Source organism: Eleutherodactylus coqui, chromosome 10 (assembly GCF_035609145.1).
Source record: "Eleutherodactylus coqui strain aEleCoq1 chromosome 10, aEleCoq1.hap1, whole genome shotgun sequence".
NCBI lineage: Eukaryota > Metazoa > Chordata > Amphibia > Anura > Eleutherodactylidae > Eleutherodactylus > Eleutherodactylus coqui.
In genome coordinates, this window is record NC_089846.1 from 17,092,034 (window position 1) to 17,111,821 (window position 19,788).

Genomic DNA, 19,788 nt, shown 5'->3' on the forward strand with positions numbered 1-19,788 from the left:
AAAGGCTTCCCCGGATTTCTCGACAGAAAAGCGCCGTATAAATTGGTATTTAATTAATAAAAATTAACCCCAATAGTCGAAGATAGACACAAAGGTTTTCCGAAAATTTGGACCCCATGGATAAACTATGCATTCCCAAAATAGTGGTCCCCTAAATACTGCATAACCCTGTACTCCTTCTCCGGACACTGACTCCACCAGACAGGACTCCATCATTCCCCGCACCCCATTCACAATTTCCCTCCCTCTTCATGCTTAAGCAGGTTGGCCCTGGCCATTAACGAACCAGCGATCTTTGGGATGAAGACGTTCATACATACTCAGAGATCTCATCGTTCATAACGACATTTATTGAATGCTCATTTTACTAATTTATATACTGTTTGATTATACCGTAATCACATTATGTTGTACTTCACATTTACCTCCTTGCTATAAATCTCAAAATGTTATAAAAATTGTTACAAAAAAAAAGGGAAAAGCCTTTCATACACGTTGAGTGGCGACTCTATTTGAGACCCCCATCTCGTGGCGTGCTGGACCACCTTTGGCTTTCATATCCACAGCAATTCAATGTAGATTCCACTAGGTGGCAAAATCGTTCTGCAGGAATATTGGCCCCTGCGGACAGGAAACTTCTAATAGTTGCCACAACTCAGATGGAGGTGCTGACATGTTCTGAACAGCTGACAGGAAGCGGTCATCACTTCCTGCTGCTTGCACCAAAGTCTGACCCTCCTATCAGCACGGTGCAACAGAAATCTGAATTCATGTGCTCAGTGATACAATTTTTGCGCACTTTTCTGTTAAAACAGCAATGGTGCTGGAACTAATTTTATATAACCCATTTGTGCTAAGGAACAATGAGTTGTGCATTTGGACATGTTAGTTGGAGCCCCAGTTAGCTATTCGACTGCAGTTCACTTGATTGTGCAGCGTCTGTTCATCAGAACGATACCCGACATCCTCCTCTGACCCCTTTTGTCGATAAGTTATTTACATCCACAGAATTCCCTTTTTGCATGATGTTTTTTCTCAATCACACCATTCTCTGTATATTCTCCACACCGTAACACAAGAAAACCCCACAAGGCTGGTAGTGAAATCTTGGCCCCACCTAGTCTAGCACTGATGACCAGGCATTGTTGGAAGTCGCTCGGATCGCTGGACTTTCCCATTCTAAAGTGGATTCTCTCTGAAATTGACCTATGGAAAACTTGTCATGTAATTTTCTGCTGCTCTCCGGGTTCACGGATCTAATTTCCATACAGGGAAGCTCCAATCATGAAAAGACCAGGGGCTCTAATAAGGGATGTAAGAGTGTATGTATGTACACTACCGTTCAAAAGTTTGGGGTCACATTGAAATGTCCTTATTTTTGAAGGAAAAGCACTGTACTTTTCAATGAAGATAACTTTAAACTAGTCCTAACTTTAAACAAATGCACTCTATACATTGCTAATGTGGTAAATGACTATTCTAGCTGCAAATGTCTGGTTTTTTGTGCAATATCTACAAAGGTGAATAGAGGCCCATTTCCAGCAACTATCACTCCAGTGTTCTAATGGTACAATGTGTTTGCTCATTGGCTCAGAAGGCTAATTGATGATTAGAAAACCCTTGTGCAATCATGTTCACACATCTGAAAACAGTCTAGCTCGTTACAGAAGCTACAAAACTGACCTTCCTGTGAGCAGATTGAGTTTCTGGAGCATCACATTTGTGGGGTCAATTAAACGCTCAAAATGGCCAGAAAAAGAGAACTTTCATCTGAAACTCGCCAGTCTATTCTTGTTCTTAGAAATGAAGGCTATTCCATGCGAGAAATTGCTAAGAAATTGAAGATTTCCTACAACGGTGTGTACTACTCCCTTCAGAGGACAGCACAAACAGGCTCTAACCAGAGTAGAAAAAGAAGTGGGAGGCCGCGTTGCACAACTAAGCAAGAAGATAAGCACATTAGAGTCTCTAGTTTGAGAAACAGATGCCTCACAGGTACCCAACTGGCATCTTCATTAAATAGTACCCGCAAAACACCAGTGTCAACATCTACAGTGAAGAGGCGGCTGCGGGATTTTGGGCTTCAGGGCAGAGTGGCAAAGAAAAAGCCATATCTGAGACTGGCCAATAAAAGAAAAAGATTACGATGGGCAAAAGAACACAGACATTGGACAGAGGAAGACTGGAAAAAAGTGTTGTGGACGGATGAATCCAAGTTTGAGGTGTTTGGATCACAAAGAAGAACGTTTGTGAGACGCAGAACAAATGAAAAGATGCTGGAAGAATGCCTGACGCCATCTGTTAAGCATGGTGGAGGTAATGTGATGGTCTGGGGTTGCTTTGGTGCTGGTAATGTGGGAGATTTGTACAGGGTAAAAGGGATTCGGAATAAGGAAGGCTATCACTCCATTTTGCAACGCCATGCCATACCCAGTGGACAGCGCTTGATTGGAACCAATTTCATCCTACAACAGGACAATGACCCTAAACACACCTCCAAATTGTGCAAGAACTATTTACAGCAGAAGCAGGCAGCTGGTATTCTATCGGTAATGGAGTGGCCAGCGCAGTCACCAGATCTGAACCCCATTGAGCTGTTGTGGGAGCAGCTTGACCGTATGGTACGCCAGAAGTGCCCATCCAACCAATCCAACTTGTGGGAGATGCTTCTAGAAGCGTGGGGTGCAATTTCTCAAGCTTACCTCAACAAATTAACAGCTAGAATGTCAAAGGTGTGCAATGCTGTAATTGCTGCAAAAGGAGGATTCTTTGACGAAAGCAAAGTTTGATGTAAAAACAATGTTATTTCAAATACAAATCATTATTTCTAACCTTGTCAATGTCTTGGCTCTATTTTCTATTCATTTCACAACGCATGGTGGTGAATAAGTGTGACTTTTCATGGAAAACACAAAATTGTTTGGGTGACCCCAAACTTTTGAACGGTAGTGTATATATATAGTATTAAAATAGCCTCCTAAGTAGTAGTTGTCCAATAAGAAAGCAGAAAGAACCCTGCTGGAAATTTGTATGTACTAGTAGTCTGATGACCTACTTACAAAACAATAGGGTGTAAGATTAAATCTCCTTTAGCGGTAAGAGTTTATATTAGTGTGGATTCACCAAGTTACATAATCAAGTAACCCAAACAGTCCAGAACAAATATGATCCATATTGTAGTAAAATCCATAATCAAATAGTCCGTTATCTTCACAGAACTTCAGATAATCTCAAGGAGCCTCAAATGATAGCAAACTCCGAAATAACCAATCACAGGACTCATCTGAGTGATAGTAGACTAATGTTTGGAGATTCCACCCCTACAAGTAACTTTTCTCCAGTATGACAATCCAGAACATTTGATGAGCGGACACGAATAATGTGTTTGTTTGAATTTTATTGTATTATTGTCTCCTTTGTGCATTTTTTAAGATCCAAAACCCATCAGCAGTGCGAAGTGTAATATCTTCCCCAGCTCATCTTTTCCTCCCCCGAGTCCACACAAAGCCCGTTCAGAACGTCTACGACACACTGTACTGGAGAGGTTTTATTTAAGATAAACACCGCACACGAAGTTTCCGTGAAACATGAGGGTTTTTTTCCAAAAAGGTCTAAAGTTCTGTTGTTTTGCCTACACATGTGCAGCAGATCTGTAAAAACCATCTCCCTCTTATTTGACCATTTCATAAAAATACTTTTATTTGGTTTCTGTGGTTTACAAAAAAAAGAGAAGAGGGAAAAAACGCTCTCTGTAGGGAAAATGGAATATTTGTGAATAACGTCTGAATTCTTCTTGTGTCGCATTAAGCGTACAGGGTACATATGTGCGCTCTATAATAAGGTATAGGAACCCCGGGTTGTCACTACACCAACCATGATCTTTTCTTTTTTTTTGTAACTCCTACTATGACAGTCCTGTAACTCCCAACTAACGGTCCTTTAAGGGACAAATTCACAGCATGATTTTTCGGAAAAACATAAATTTCATACCTGCAAGATCTTCTTTCGAGGAGACCAGGCGAGGAGAACTGTTTCCTGGCTCAATCCTTAATGAAAGCCTGAAAGATAAGATGGTTATATGGGGTAAGAGAGGGAAACATGTCACACCAAAAATGACTGAGAATGAAATATAGTAGCAAGAAGAAATGTCAATGTATTATTTCAAGTCTGATAGATATAAAATAGACAGATACATATGAGAGATACAGGAGACATGAGAGAGAGGTTATTGTCAGGAGGACCCTGCACTGATGGAGCAGGCACGTAAGTACATATCTCCATGTAGATAGAATTTGGCCGTATTACTATAACCAAGCTGTACAGTTGCAGGACGGCAGCTTTGATGTGATGTCAGGCTACACGGGAGGGTGATAAACACTTGAAATGTCCTTTTTTTCTGGGGTCTTAACATTAATGGGGTTTTTTTTTATTGTTAAAAGCGTAATTGTCCAAAAGCACACCAAAAACATATGATGTTAATGCATGTAAGTCATACGAGGTTGATGGAAAATATTAATACATCAGGATGGAAGCGATGCCATGTTTTCCTCATTTAATCTGCCAAGAAGTCTCTGAGTACAAAACGAGCCTGTAAAATAGTATTCAATAATAAACCTATAAACACCATAAACCGTAAGCCTTCAGATTGGAGGATTTTCTCTGTTGTATTCTCCTATTTTATTATTCGCCTGCCCTAAAAAAAACTGAGCTTGTCTATAGAACATCCTGTAACCAACTGGACGAGTCTATTGATGGTGACGATGTGTTAGTGATGTAGCCGAGGCACAGATCACATCATCATAGTCCCCTGGGCAAGAAGACACTCAGACACGGATGAATGCAAAATTAGTTCTGCCACCACAAGGGGGAGCGCACTGAATATTGATTACGGTGTTTAATGGGATTTATATAAATATCTATGGAGTGTGCTCCCTCTAGTGGTGACACCAGGCAAACAGAATATTGTATTATCATATTAAATGAGAGCAGCATGAGGGGAAGCAGAGGATTTGGAGATTTGTATCAGAACAGAGCTGTGAACCCCTGATATGCTATTTGGATTTAAGTAGTTTTAATAGAATAATAGGTGCATTATTAAACCACCTCCATCAATCCCCTGAACAATCCCTAAATAACCAGAGATATTAGGTGTAAATCCATGGACAGACGTAATATTGGGGTGGAGGTATTTTGCCATTTCAATACTGAGGAACACTCATTTCCCTTTTAAAAATGCAACTGTTCCTGATGGTGGCGCATACACCCAGCATTGTTCCCTTATTAACAGAGAAAATGGGAAAAGCAAGCAGAAGATGAGCTAAACAGTCTGTGCTATATGCTGGTAGTGGGACTGAGCAGCTGCAGAACTACAACTCCAAGCATGCATAGACACCCTATAAGCTGCAAAAACCATCTGTTGATAATGATGAACAGAATATACTGAACATTAACCTAGACCACTCAATTGTTGGAGTAATTCATTAGCACAAGAGCAGGATAAACCGTTTATGACCTATGGGAAGTACCTGGCACCAGTGCCATCCTCACCTGCGTGCCAATGGCAGTTTGAAGCATCTGAGAGGGCAGGACTCGGCTTGCAGATATGTAAAGAAGTGGATTGCAGCTTTATATGGACGTTTATTTCAGAGCATCGCCAGTCAGAGCCAATGCGAAAATACAGAACTGTTCACTGGGGAATTTCAAAGATGCAGGAGTATGTGATCTGTACCAATGCCCACAACTCCATACAGCAGCTCAGCCAATAGGGGGGTTCACTTATTTACAGGTTTAATGCTATTTATGCAGATAATTACCACTGCAATGCAAATGTAAGAGTACAATAGCAATTCATCCATCATCACAGGGGAAATGTTTATAGATAGAGCTGAAGTTCAGTCCCACTATGGACATCAATGAAAATCCTTTAGTTTCATAGGACGCACCCATGTAAGATGCTATGGGGTAAGCCTGGATGGTGTTGCTTATAAAAAGCCATGCCATAGTTTGCCAGGATTAGGTGCATTTAGACATAACATACCCAATCCATGGACGTACAGTACATGCCCACACAGCGGCTCGAGTCCTCCTAACCCAAACCACATGTCACATAACTGTTCTCTGTGAATCACCCGAAACACAAGCAAAGTCAGAAGGCATCAGGATCCAGGCATGAGCGGGAAACTTGTAATTACATGATAGCAGCTGCCGAATGCCTCCTATTTATAGGTTACTAGGAGCGTCGCACACAAACACTCGGTTTATGGCACATACTTCTCATAAGCCTTTACTATTGTTCACAGGATTTTTTATACTAATGAGTAACATGTTGTAATCATCCCACGTAAAAGGAAGGGGGAGCGAAGGTGAACGGGATCAAAATATATACTTTATACTTCGGAAACCCGGCATATATGCAAGCTTCTTACATTCAACCTTTTCCCCTCTTATATAAGGACACACGTCCATACCAGAGCTTTCATATTTGGGTGAAGGAACATACACACAAGAGGGAAGATTTGGGCAAGAAGGCTTCCCCTCGGTGATTCTTTACAGCCCTGAAGAAGTCTCGTTCACAAAGTGTAAATGTTGTGGAATTTCCGTATATATAATATCTGTAGTCTTTACAGTACCATCCGTCTGGACCAGGTGGCACAGCTGGCATGGGGCGCGGATTTGTAAACCCAGTGTGGATCCATTTATGCCACAGATTTTCAATACAGATTTCACCTTGTTAAATGAGGGGTTTAAATCTGCATTAAAATCTGCACCGAATGCATCTGTAACACAGGCGGATTCCGATGTGGATCTGCACTAAAATCTGCTACAAGGAACATGGAAATACTTATGCCGATAATCCAAGTTCCGTGGGTCGCCAGCTGTCCTGGGGAATCCACAGCAGTTGGGCTTGTAATAAGCGTGTGTTCGAGATTAGAAGGGTGTATTTACACGGGCACAGCTCCGTCCGTGTGCGGCCTGATGTTCGGATCACCGCACATCACAGGACTTATTCTTGTGCCGGACTCACTCAAGAGTAGGACATGCAGCAATCCTTCAAACTCGGAAAATCGGTTCAAGTGAAAATTCGCTCACGTGCCCGAATCCCCACAAAAGAATGGGTTCCTTTTCTGTGCGAGTTCCGTCCGTATTGCAATTAGATGGAAAGCAAGCGGGAATATCGTCCGTGTGAATAAACCCCAAGGACCAGGGAACAATCCTACAAAAAGTGTTCGGCATGCATCTAAGATGCAGCCACTATGTGACCAATAGCCATGGCTCAAATGCTTCTAAAATACTAAAAAGTGAAGCAACTTTAAAAATAACCTCGATTAAGAAAATAAATCTACTGTTTTCTGCATACAGCTCCCATGCAGACCTCTATGGTTACAGAACATGCATTCTGAAGCTGCAGGCCTCGTACCTGATAATCTACTGTAGTCTATAATTCCAATTGTCTAATAAAACGGATGCGCCGGTTTTCCTCAGCAGGGACAGATCTACAAGACACTCACTGCCGAATATTTCATGTTTAACATGCCTGAAACAATGTTAAAGCCCATTTTAATATGTTTACCAGTTGGAGCACGTGGATACATTTACTTTGGGCTTGTACATTGTACCCCAGAGAGGAAGCTGCACACACTGCTCTGGATTAGGACGTCATGTGTCAGGCACCTGTTAAACTCATACGGCTCCAGCTGCTGTCTAAGATGTGGGTACGAGAGTTGCTACAACACCCCCTCAGGTTGTCAGGATGTTGTATAATATCTGGGACCGCTCCAAAGAAGTTGCCATGACCAAATTGATTCGCTATGCAGGAGTGAAAGGAAGCTGGGTAACTCTTGTGGGAGTTATAATGGTGGCTAATGAAAGGGTCAGCGTTGCTAGTCGTTATCACAGACCTGTATGGATATTCAGGACCTGACAAGCTGCTTAAGCCATAAATGACCAGCCAGACCACCATCTCTCATTGGTGTAATTGGACCTTCTTATTTTCATCACATCTGTTATTGTCATCAGACAATGTTATTGTTCGGTTTACAAACACAAGGACTGGGCTACGTCCATGGAAAACCAATGTCTCCTCCAGGGAGGTTGCCCAGAAGTCTGTCTGTATGAACAAGACGAAGTGGCTGCAGAAACACGGCCTGAGAATGAGTGCTGAAATCCGGAGCCGGGAATTTGTGGGAATTATGGAGAGAAATCCCTGGTGAGGTTTTACTTGTAGAGACACAGAGATGAGGAACATAACCAAATAGCAACCCTGTGTTTACTGGATAGAAATAATGATAGGCCGGGCTAAGCCATAGTAACTCGGGGGAGATCTTGTCTTGTTGGCCTTGTAGAAACCACTGTAAATAGGACATGTTATCACTTTACAAATGATTTGCCTAACGTCCTGTGAGCTCACAATATATTCCTGCTGCAAGTCATCAGAGGGTGCTGGAGATACAACTCAGATACATATAGTGCGGCTTATTTACTGAGACTGGCATTTCACACACCGGTCTAAGTAAGCCCTGTGCCTGGCTAAACGAGACAGATGTATAAAGGGGCGCAAGACAATACATTTGTCTCATCTGGTGGCACTCCTATGGCGCTAGATGAAAACCTACATCAGTTCTGTGCTGGAGTAGGTTCCTGCTATAATCTACTCCAGGTTTTGGTGCAGAATATTGTAAATGTGGCGGGCCACGTGACCGCGCCCTGTCCACTTTTTTTTTTTGTAGTGGTGAGTAGTGATGAGCGAGCATTGCCCTAAGCGAGTACCTATCCGCTCGAGAGACAAGGTTCGGGTGCCGGCGGCGGGCAGGGAGCTGCGGGGGAGAGCGGGAAGGAACGGAGGGGAGATCTCTCTCTCCCCCCCCGCTCCCGCCTGCTGACTGCCGCAACTCACCGCTCCCCCGTGATGGCACCCGAACCTTGTCTCTCGAGTGTGCAGGTACTCGCTAAGAGCAATGCTCGCTCGAGCAATTGCCCTTAGCGAGTATGCTCGCACATCTCTAGTGGTGAGCACATGAGCCAAAACTGGGACTTTTGGATGCCAGAATTCTAGCATCCAGAGCATTGTAACAAGACCCCAGTGTATTTTCCAGTCAAGAGGAGACCTGTTTAAGCTAGGAGAACTCCTTTCTCCTTCACTGCAGTAACTGGGGAAAGTAGCGGAAACCCCTAGTATACTAATTGCTATTAGTATTTAAAGGGTATTTGCATGTTTGCACTGCAAAAAAATGATTTATTTTCTTAGTAAAGGTTGTTGAATCATCTATTTTATCAAAACCTGTCTTTTCTGACAGGTTTGCTTGCGGTGCTGCAAGTTCAAAGCTCAGTTGGCATGTGAAGCGGTTCTCTCTGTCGCTCCCTAACTTTAAGAAGCACTAGGCTGGAGCATTGAGTAAACTGTGAGGGAGTCCCCCGTTATTGCTGAAAATCAGTTGGGAATCCATTTTGATAGGACTGACTATATCCTGATCTTTCCTCCTGCACAGGTCGTTATATGGCTTTAAGGGCCTTTTACACGGCCTGATAATCAGGCAAGAATGTCCACCCACACATACTTCTGCCAAACCATCAGGCTGTGTAACAGTGCAAGCGATCAGCCAATGAATGCGTAAAGACCTGTTCATCGGTGGATGGCTGTAAACCCTTTGTAAACTAGAAGATGTGCAGGTAACTAATGTTAGCTTTATGGAAATGAATGATTGTTCATCCCCTAACGAAGTCTGAAAAAGACTGCATACAGGCACGGCAGACGAGCTTGGATCTCATTGATCGGTGCTCATCCACTGGAGCAAAGTGCTCCACATAACAGGATTCTTGGTAGTCTCCGGATAAACATTACTGAGTCCTTGTGTTCTTGTGCTTCTGTTGGGTTCAGGAGAAAAATATAGATTGAGTAATATTTTACATTTTGGGATAAATGTCGACCCCTGGATCAGACTACACAGGATTTATTTGTGGTCTGTAACTACGGAGCAGAAGCTACATAAGTGGCCGGCATAAAAGCTGTAAACACAAAATCGTACGGCTATTTAAATGGTTTTTCTTTTTTTTTTTCCTTTTAGGTGAACTGAAGCAAAGAAAAAAAACGAATGTGCGAGCGTACACAAAAATACAAAGTCCTCCAGACATTTTCTGAAGGGCCTCCATAGAGTAGAAACTGTGCCATGGGATGGGAGGCACAGATTAAATAAAATAGGAACATTTTTTCCTGGGAAGGAATTACCCGATATTCCTCCAAATTCCTTAAAGGGGTTGTCCCGCGGCAGCAAGTGGGTCTATACACTTCTGTATGGCCATATTAATGCACTTTGTAATATACATTGTGCATTAATTATGAGCCATACAGAAGTTATAAAAAGTTTTTTACTTACCTGCTCCGTTGCTGGCGTCCTCGTCTCCATGGTGCCGACTAATTTTCGCCCTCCGATGGCCAAATTAGCCGCGCTTGCGCAGTCCGGGTCTTCTTCTGTTCTCAATGGGGCTCCGTGTAGCTCCGCCCCGTCACGTGCCGATTCCAGCCAATCAGGAGGCTGGAATCGGCAATGGACCGCACAGAAGAGCTGCGGTCCACGGAGGAAGAGGATTCCGGCGGCCATCTTCACAGGTAAGTATAGAAGTCACCGGAGCGCGGGGATTAAGGTAAGCGCTCCGGTAAGCTTTCTGTACGTCCCTGCATCGGGGTTGTCTCACGCCGAACGGGGGGGGGGTTGAAAAAAAAAAAAACCCGTTTCGGCGCGGGACAACCCCTTTAAAATCCCAGCATTAAATACTATGCAGCCCAGTCATATTTCATCCAGAGAGAAAGCAGAGTAAAAAACGATGGATTAGATATTGGCAATGCGCCAATCCTGTTCATAAATATATATAATACAAGGTTAACAAGCCACGCTATGGCATGACCATGTGAGGAGAACACAACCGCAAAGCAGCGCTTAAAAGTGAGAAGAGGACAAAGTTTCCAAAATTTACTACAGTTCCAGCATTTTGCTTGTGCGAAACACGGCCGGCGGGGGAGGGGGAGGGGGGGGGGGGGGTACTGGAGAAGAAGAAAAAAATTTGCAAAGATCATCAACATGGATAAAGAGAATTTCTGTCTATATAATAATGGAGCAGTCAGTGTATTCTCCCATCTGGAAAGTCAATGTATAAACACATACCTGCAGGGATAACATAAACCCTCAAACTGTTAAAGCCATATTTCTAACAGGAGAGGATCGTACATCACCATTTATTATTAGGGCTTATGCCTTTATGTTACATTTAGTTACGGACATGTCATAGAAACAGAGAACAGACCTCGTCTATGTATATTAAGGATAGATCGGAAAATTCAGCAGTGACCGCAGTTAACCCTGCTATCTTACTAACCCCTAGCCTTATGGCACACCTCAGAGTTATTTGCTTCATCTGAATGCTCTCCCTATGCATATCATACATAGAATGTAAAGGGCCCCACAGCAAAAGTCAAAATAGGTACCCCATGCCTCTAGTGAGGATTCACACACACACACATCCAGGGCACAAACATATGAAGCTTCTATGTCCCCCTGTAGATGACCCTTTGGCTGCCCTTCTTCCCGACTTGCCAGCACAGCCCATTGAAAATGAATGTCTTGGATACGCTTCCATCATCCTTTAGAAACCCAAATGCAGAAAAATCTGAGTTAAGCCAGTGCCAATGGCCATCTCTATGCTATGTATGCCCTTGTCTGTATGTTTGTCACCGGTCCCATATGTAACGATCAGGTCTCCTGCCTGTATCATGGATCCAATGGTCTTCACAGGACAACTGCTAGTGACCTCATGTATCCTCATGTGACCACCAATACAGGGTTTGACAGCTGAGGAGGAGGCCATGTAGAAGAGAGGATTTAATGAGGTTATCCCATTTCTAGCTTTTTTTGCTGCAGGAAGCAGACAGCTTTGTACATTATGCAGTGGCCCAGGTTGGTACTGCAAGCTGAGCTGATTCACTCTCAATAGGACTCGCAGTACCAATCCAGGCCACTGCGCAATGTATAGAGCTGTCTGCTTCCTACAGCAAAACAGTTAGAAGTGGGACAACTCTTTTAAGTAGAATAGCACAGGGGTAAGTTGCAAGGTATTTTATTTTTATAAGGCCACAGAAAAGTATATTTGCATATAAAGACAGCATCACTTTAAATCCTTTGCATGGGCTGCAATTAAATAGTTAACAGGCTGGGCAGTCTTCCATGGGAAACATGTTGGGGTTTATTTGGAATCGGAAATGTAACAGTGAAGCCTGGCAGAGACCGCTCCACAAGAAAACCAATCCATGTGAAAAACGCGAAATAAAATGTATCAGGAACCGACTATCTAAATATTTACAAGTAAAAATATCTCAGCTTACAAAGAATGTAAAAATACACAATCAGCGCTGTAATATCCATAGCCGAGAGCGGCATATACTGTAACACTATGTGCTCAACTCAAACCAAAGACTGGCACCGACTCCATAGATCCATTTACCATTACTACATATTAACAACACGTTAACCCCAAATTAGGGACATGTGTAACGAACGCCCCCCTTCTCCTAAAAGAACCCCCCCAAATCTGCAAAAAGATGCAATTTTAATACAATAATTGCACACACCTCCCCCTTTTTAGTTTGCATTGCGAGATAGTCCAACAGGTAAAATGGATTGTGGGTAAGGGTTTAGGCTATTTTCACGTTGGCGTTTTATTTCCAGCAGTGGTTCCGTCTCCGGTTTCCATCTGCAGAAACCGCACAGAAGCAGGAACCTGGACAGAACCATAGGGTTTAATATAGGAGACCTCCTGGGCCTCAGCTTCATATGGTTTCTGTCCTTGTCAGTCTTATTAGCTGGATGACCCCTGTGAGTTATTGTAAATGTGATGAGTGGTCCCTTTAATGGATTACGGCTCACGCCGGAGGTCCCTGGGACTGTGATCCCGTCCATCATTGCTTTGGTCTGACATAGCCGGGGCAACTATAGTAATTAAAGGGAAAGGCTTTAAGAAGGATATTGCTGTGGATTAACATGAGGGCCTCATTTGAAGAGGGGACACAAGTCGCTCCCAATTCTATTTAATGTTTTTTTTTCATAGCTTAGAAAGTCTTTAATTTCAAGTGTACTTAACTGGGGGTCGTCTAAGGTTGTCTAAATAATTCCTGGCGATGAATGAGCTAGAGGCGGGGGTCTGCCATCAAAGCCTCTTGTTATGTTAGGGGACACGCAGAGACGATTGCTTTTTAAGGTTTAATCCTATAAGGTTTGACATTCTCAAGGATATCTTGAGTTTTCTTGTTTTACCTTTTCAGCAAATCAACGGAATTGCCACATCCTCAATGACAAAAAGAAAGGGGGATGGGAAGAATAGAAAGGGGGAGAGAAGAATTCACCTTGTAAATGAAAATAACTGGTCCTGGGACCGGGGTAGAGGGAGGTTTATACAGCAGACACGGGGAGGTTTATCACCGCTGCACCCCCTCCTCCCTTCCTCTTTCTCTGTACCTGCAGTTACTAAAGGCTAACTTAGTATTGACTATAGAGTTTTGTGAAAAGTTACAGAAAACTTTGCAGGTGGGTAAAAGGAAATATTTCCAAAAAAATAATAGTTCCGATTTAAGGCGTACTATATACCATGATCAGTCCTAACATTAAAACAGCTAATAGGTTACATGAATAACACGGATTAACTGGTGACAATGCCACCTCTGGGGTGAGATGTACTAGGAAGCAAGAGATCAGGCAGTTTTTGGAGATGATGTGTTGAAAGCAAGAAATATGAGCAAGTGTAAGAATCTGAGCAATTGTGATAGGGGATAAAATGTAATGTGTAGACGACTGGGTCAAAGCATTTCCAAACGGCATGTCTTGTGGGGTGTTCCCAGTATTCAGTGGTTAGCCCTTACTAATAGTAGTGCAAGAAAGGCAAACTGGTCTCAGGGTAATGGACGCCCAAAGGCTCATTGGTGTGTGAAGAGTGAAGGCCACTACTCTGGTCTGATCCCATCGTGGTTTAGTGGTTAGTACTGTTGCCTTCCAGCACTGGGGTCCTAGGTTCAAATCCAACTAAGGACACCATCTGTATGGAGTTTGTACGCTCTCCCCATTTGTGTGTGGGTTTCCTCTGGGTACTTTGGTCCTCCGACAGTCCAAAAACATGCTAGTAGATGAATTTAAAAATGGTGAGCCATAATGGGGACAGAATCCTTAATATCGAGCGATGTAAAGCATTACGTAATATGTGCATAAGCATGATGATAATTATTATTGTGCTGTGCCACAAATTACTGAAAAGGTAACTGCTGTCTATAATAGAAGGTGTCAGATCACAGAAGACATCGCAGCTTGCTATGTATGGGGCAGTGCAGCCTCAGACCGGCCAGAGTGCCCAAGTAACCCCTCTCCACCACCAAAAGTGCCTACAATGGGCACATGAGCATCCCAACTGGAGCTTGGAACAATAGAAGGCGGCGGTCTGATAAATCATGGTTTCTTTTACATCATATGGATGGCTGGGTGTGTATGTGTCACTTTCCTGGGGAAGAGATGGCACAGGATGCACTATGGGAAGAAGACAAGTCAGTGGCAATGTTCTGCTGGATACTTGGGTCCTGGCATTCATTAGGATTTGACTCAAACCTCCTATGTAAACATTGAACAGACCATGTAGCCCTCTTCATGGCAGTGGTATTCTCTAATGGCAATGCTCTCATTCAGAAGGGTATTGTGCCCGGCCACACTGCAAAAATCTGTTCAAGAGTGGATAAGGAACAAGACAAAGAAATGTGATGACTTGGCCTCTAAATTCTCCTGATCTCAATCCGATCGATCACCTGCGGAATGTGCTGGAAAAACAAGCCTGATCATGAAGGCCGCACCTCACATCTTACAGGACGTCTTGGTGCAGATACCGCAGGACTCCTTTGGAGGTCTGGTAGACTCCATGCCTCAATGGCTCCAAGCTGTTTTCGTGGCACAAGGACGATCCACAGAATAGTCCGCATTAAAAATCTCCCACAGGGCAGAAACTAAAGAGGTTACGAATGGAGAAAAAAAATACATTCTCGATTGTTGTTTCTCTATTCCTCGATATAGCCGCACAGAAGTGGAATTTGCAGCCTCCTCTCGGAAGATTTCACTTGCTAATTTAAGTGTAAAATGATCTCGGCTCCATGTTACCTCGAATTCCAGGGGATGAACCCGTACAAATAAAAGAGCCATTCTTCTCTATATGATATACGGACGGCTGTCGGCGGATAAATATAGTATCTAGTCTATACATCTGGGATGAGAATGGCAGCGACGCTTCCTGTTTAATTCCTCTCATGAATTAATCCTTGGGTAATGTAAATTACACCCTAAATGTAACAGTGATTCCGCACACTGGGCCCGGCGTGTGGAGCGTGTCCTAATGGGATGCAGGAGGGTGGCTGAGGAACATTACACAGGAGACAGATTTACTAAACCAGCAGCGATATCCCATACACTCTCGCACCTCACCGAGTGGACTGCCGCTGCACTTTCCGCATTGTCAATCAGCTTTCATGGAATCCTAAATTATTATTTATGCAGCAATAATCAATAGATCAAGATAGAACTTTGCAATTTAGATGTCTTGAAAAGAAGAGGGACCATCTAACAATAATAATCTTTATGTATAGAGCGCCAACATATTCCGCAGCGCTATTAGAAATCAGAGGGGATATACACAACATAAGACATAACAGTATGAAAACGTTGGACGGTTTGCACAAAGAGGAGTGAGAGCCGCGCTTACAAGAGCTTACAGACTATAAGGAAATAAAGGTGACACAAGAAGTACAAAAAAGGGTGCTATACATATATGCAAAAAGGTTGTATGAGCCAGTCACCAGCCATATCTGCATATGAACGGGTAAGAAGTGCAAAAGGGTGTATGGGGAATAAAGTGGGAAGAAAGGGGTCAGTTATCCAAGGGGGAGTGTAAAAGCAGGATATATCCTTACTATAGAATATCCTAAAAACATGACCTGTTGGGGGTCCCCGAGGACTGGGGTTGAGAAACACTGGATTAAGCGGTTAAAATCCAGATTTCCACATAGTGTTACCCTTAGATCAGATCTAGAGATGAGCGAGTATACTCGCCAAGGCAAACTACTCGAGCGAGTAGTGCCTTATGCGAGTACCTGCCAGCTCGTCTCAAAAGATTCGGGTGCCAGCGGGGGAGAGCGGTGAGTTGCGGGAGTGAGCAGGGGGGAGAGAGTGAGAGGGAGATCTCCCCCCTGTTCCTCCCCGCTCTTCCCCGCCACTCCCCGCCCCCCCCCCCCCCGGCACCCGAATCTTTTGAGACGAGCAGGCAGATACTCGGCTAAGGCACTACTCGCTCGAGTAGTTTGCCTTATAAACTGAGAGACTGAAACCTGCGGAGCACATAAAGAAAATGAGCCTCTGGCAATAGATAAAGACAAGTACCTTTCCAAACTTGTACAGGACCCAACTAGAGGGACGTCCATTTTGGACCTAATACTAACCAATAGACCCAACAGTATGACAGCGGTACAGGTCGGAGGGGCCATAATATAATAAACTTGCACTTGTCTTTCAATAGGGAGTCTTATCAGTGAGCTACAAAAATACTTAACTTTAGAAAGGCCAAGTTCAATCAGCTAAAGGCCCTTTTACATGCAGGCATAAAAATTATCATTGGCTCGTTCACAAACAGTTTAAGTACCGATCGTTCATTCGTTCTCACTCACTTATACAGCGGATGTGACTGACTGAACAATCTCTCCTTTGAATGAGCCAACGATGTATCTGCTGTATAAACAGGCTGGTCGAGCAAATGAGCGAACTCGGACATCGATATAATGTTTGAATGAGCAAAATCCCCTTAAAGATGCCAATTCACCTTAATAACTGGGACATATCCTCAGAAATAAGAGGACCGACAGTAAATAGGGAATTTTAAAAAGCATCTTAAATACTTACTGAAAGTGGTTCATACCTTACAGGAATAAAATGTTTAGGAGTAGGAGAAAACCAATGTGGCTCATGAAAGATGTGTAGGGGGAAAGCATTTAACTACTAAAACTAGAAAACAGCGAAGAAGCATTAAAAAGCTATAAAGAAAAAGTAAGTTATGTAAAAAGCAAATAAAAACAGCAAAGTTGGAGACATAAAGATTCATTGCCAAAGAGAGTAAAACTAACCCTAAACTGTTCTTCAACTATATAAATAGCTAACAGATTACAATGGAAAGTGTTGGCCCTTTAAAAAGTAATGAGGAAAACATACAACAGTAGAGGGGGATGAGGAGAAAGCAAATCTGTTACATAGTTTTTTCCCCAATGGATTCACTCAAGAAAATGAAATGTCAGATAAGATGCAGAGTGATGCAGAGTGATAAAGTAAAGTCTCCCCAAAAGTCACCAGTCTAACCCAGGAGTATGGGCAGTATTGGAGGGGTCACAGTTACTAGTGGGGTACTACAGGGGGCAGTATTGGAGGGGTCACAGTTACTAGTGGGGTAACACAGGGGGCAGTATTGGAGGGGTCACAGTTACTAGTGGGGTAACACAGGGGGCAGTATTGGAGGGGTCACAGTTACTAGTGGGGTACCACAATGGGCAGTATTGGAGGGGTCACAGTTACTAGTGGGGTACCACAGGGGGCAGTACTGGAGGGGTCACAGTTACTAGTGCGGTAACACAGGGGGCAGTATTGGAGGGGTCACAGTTAGGGCTGAGGGGTGACCTAATAACTATATCGGAGGACAATACAGAGATCTCTCATCATCTATTTATACCCAGGACTGTAACAAGGAGCCATTATTATCTAGAAGAAAGAAGATTTCCGCACCAGCAGACAAGGAGGTTCTTTACTGTAAGAGCAGTGAGACTATGGCAAAATCACTAAAAGAGTACACAAGGGACCTGGATGCGTTTCTTGAGCGATACAATATTATACGTTATAGTCACTGATCAAGGGAGTTATTCTGATTGCCAAATTGCAGTCAGAAAGGATTTTTTTTCCCTTAAAATAAAGAAAATTGACTTCTACCTCATTGGGGTTTTTTTCGTCTTCCTCTGGATCAACATTGGGGGGTAACAGGCTGTACTAGATGGATATAGGTATTTTTTCGGTCTTACACACTATGTTACTAAGAATTTTACCATGATTTCATTTGTAGCAGCTGCAGATCCACATGCTGATTAGCTTCATTCAGTGTTGCTAAACCACCTGTGAAAAACCGGCCACAGATTTTGCATGGAATCAGACTCAAGAGTCCTATCTATTACTTCTTTTCAAATCTGCACAGCTTCCTGAAATACATGGGACACTTATGGATGCAGATTTCATTGTGGAATTGGTGCAAATTCCTCATCAAATCCGCAGCAAAATCCACTGTATTGACAGGGTCTTAAAAATTCTGGATCCAGATACAGTGGCCCATATTTACACAGCGCCGGCCTTTATTCTGCATCTAGTGGTTCTGTACCATTCTTAATATAACTTTAAAGGGGTTGTCCCGCGGCAGCAAGTGGGTCTATACACTTCTGTATGGCCATAATAATGCACTTTGTAATGTACATTGTGCATTAATTATGAGCCATACAGAAGTTATAAAAAGTTTTTCACTTACCTGCTCCGTTGCTGGCGTCCTCGTCTCCATGGTTGCCATCTAATTTTCGCCGTCTAATGGCCAAATTAGACGCGCTTGCGCAGTCCGGGTCTTCTTCTCTTCTCAATGGGGCTCTGTGTAGCTCCGTGTAGCTCCGCCCCGTCACGAGGCTGGAATCGGCAATGGACCGCACAGAAGAGCTGCGGTCCACGGAGGAAGAAGATCCCGGCGGCCATCTTCAACCGGTAAGTATAGAAGTCACCGGAGCGCGGGGATTCAGGTAAGCGCTGTGCTGTTTTTTTTTTTAAGTCCCTGCATCGGGGTTGTCTCGCGCCGAACGGGGGGGGGGGGGGGGGGGGTTGAAAAAAAAAAAACCCGTTTCGGCGCGGGACAACCCCTTTAAGTTATGCAGTAACAAAGCTATGTTATATATTTAAGATTTGCAATAAGGAGGTCGGTATTTACTACCACCGCAATCTACTTAAATGTTCTCCATTCTCCAAGATCACAAGCCACTCTCACAGCCGCCTCCATGGTAAAGCAGAGTGTGTCCATTACTTCTATGAACTGCTGGTGTATTCAGGGGGGATTTGCTCAGGACATTTATATTCTGAAGCATTTACAGTATATTCAAAGGCTTATTCAAATGTCGGTCTTGACATTACAGGTCTGTATTCCCAGAGGAGACTGAAATGTCAGGATGCAGCATCTATTGAGGAAGGCAGAAATCTGGAAAAATGAACAAACTCCCTGCCCGATGCTAAAAGGAAACAGCTGCTTTTTGGCTTGGTTTGAAAAGATGATTCATCTGTGCCGAGAAAAATCAAATCTTCACACTGGATCCTGATAATTTCATGGATCCAATATACCGTATTTTACAGTGATTATAGTGAGCAGAGCTCGACGCTGGATCAGCTTGCAAGAATGATTGCCTTCGATGAGCAGCGGGAAACTGGCCATGAAAAGAGAGTCCCAGTGTGAACCTTTAGAAAGGCTAGCATAACATTTACCTAATAGAAAAGTATCACAATTACATCTGCCAGGGATGTAGGAGATTACGAAAGAAGAGTATGCTTCGTTTCTTATTTTTTTCCAGAAATAGCAGCAATTTTTGTCTGTGGGCTGTGTCGGGTATTGCAGCTCTGCCCTTTATACAGTACTTCAAGAATGATGAAGTGCAATACCAGACACAGC

General features: G+C 43.3%; 1 protein-coding gene across 5 annotated transcripts in view; it reads right to left on the reverse strand.

The window, feature by feature from the left end:
* Positions 1 to 19,788, reverse strand: part of RALGPS1 (Ral GEF with PH domain and SH3 binding motif 1) — a 429,351-nt gene that overhangs the window by 63,053 nt on the left and 346,510 nt on the right. For all 5 annotated transcript variants that reach the window (XM_066580403.1, XM_066580407.1, XM_066580406.1 and 2 more), the window contains exon 12: positions 3,991 to 4,058. In XM_066580403.1, the coding sequence (XP_066436500.1) occupies positions 3,991 to 4,058 (68 nt within the window). The remainder of the gene's footprint in view (positions 1 to 3,990; positions 4,059 to 19,788) is intronic.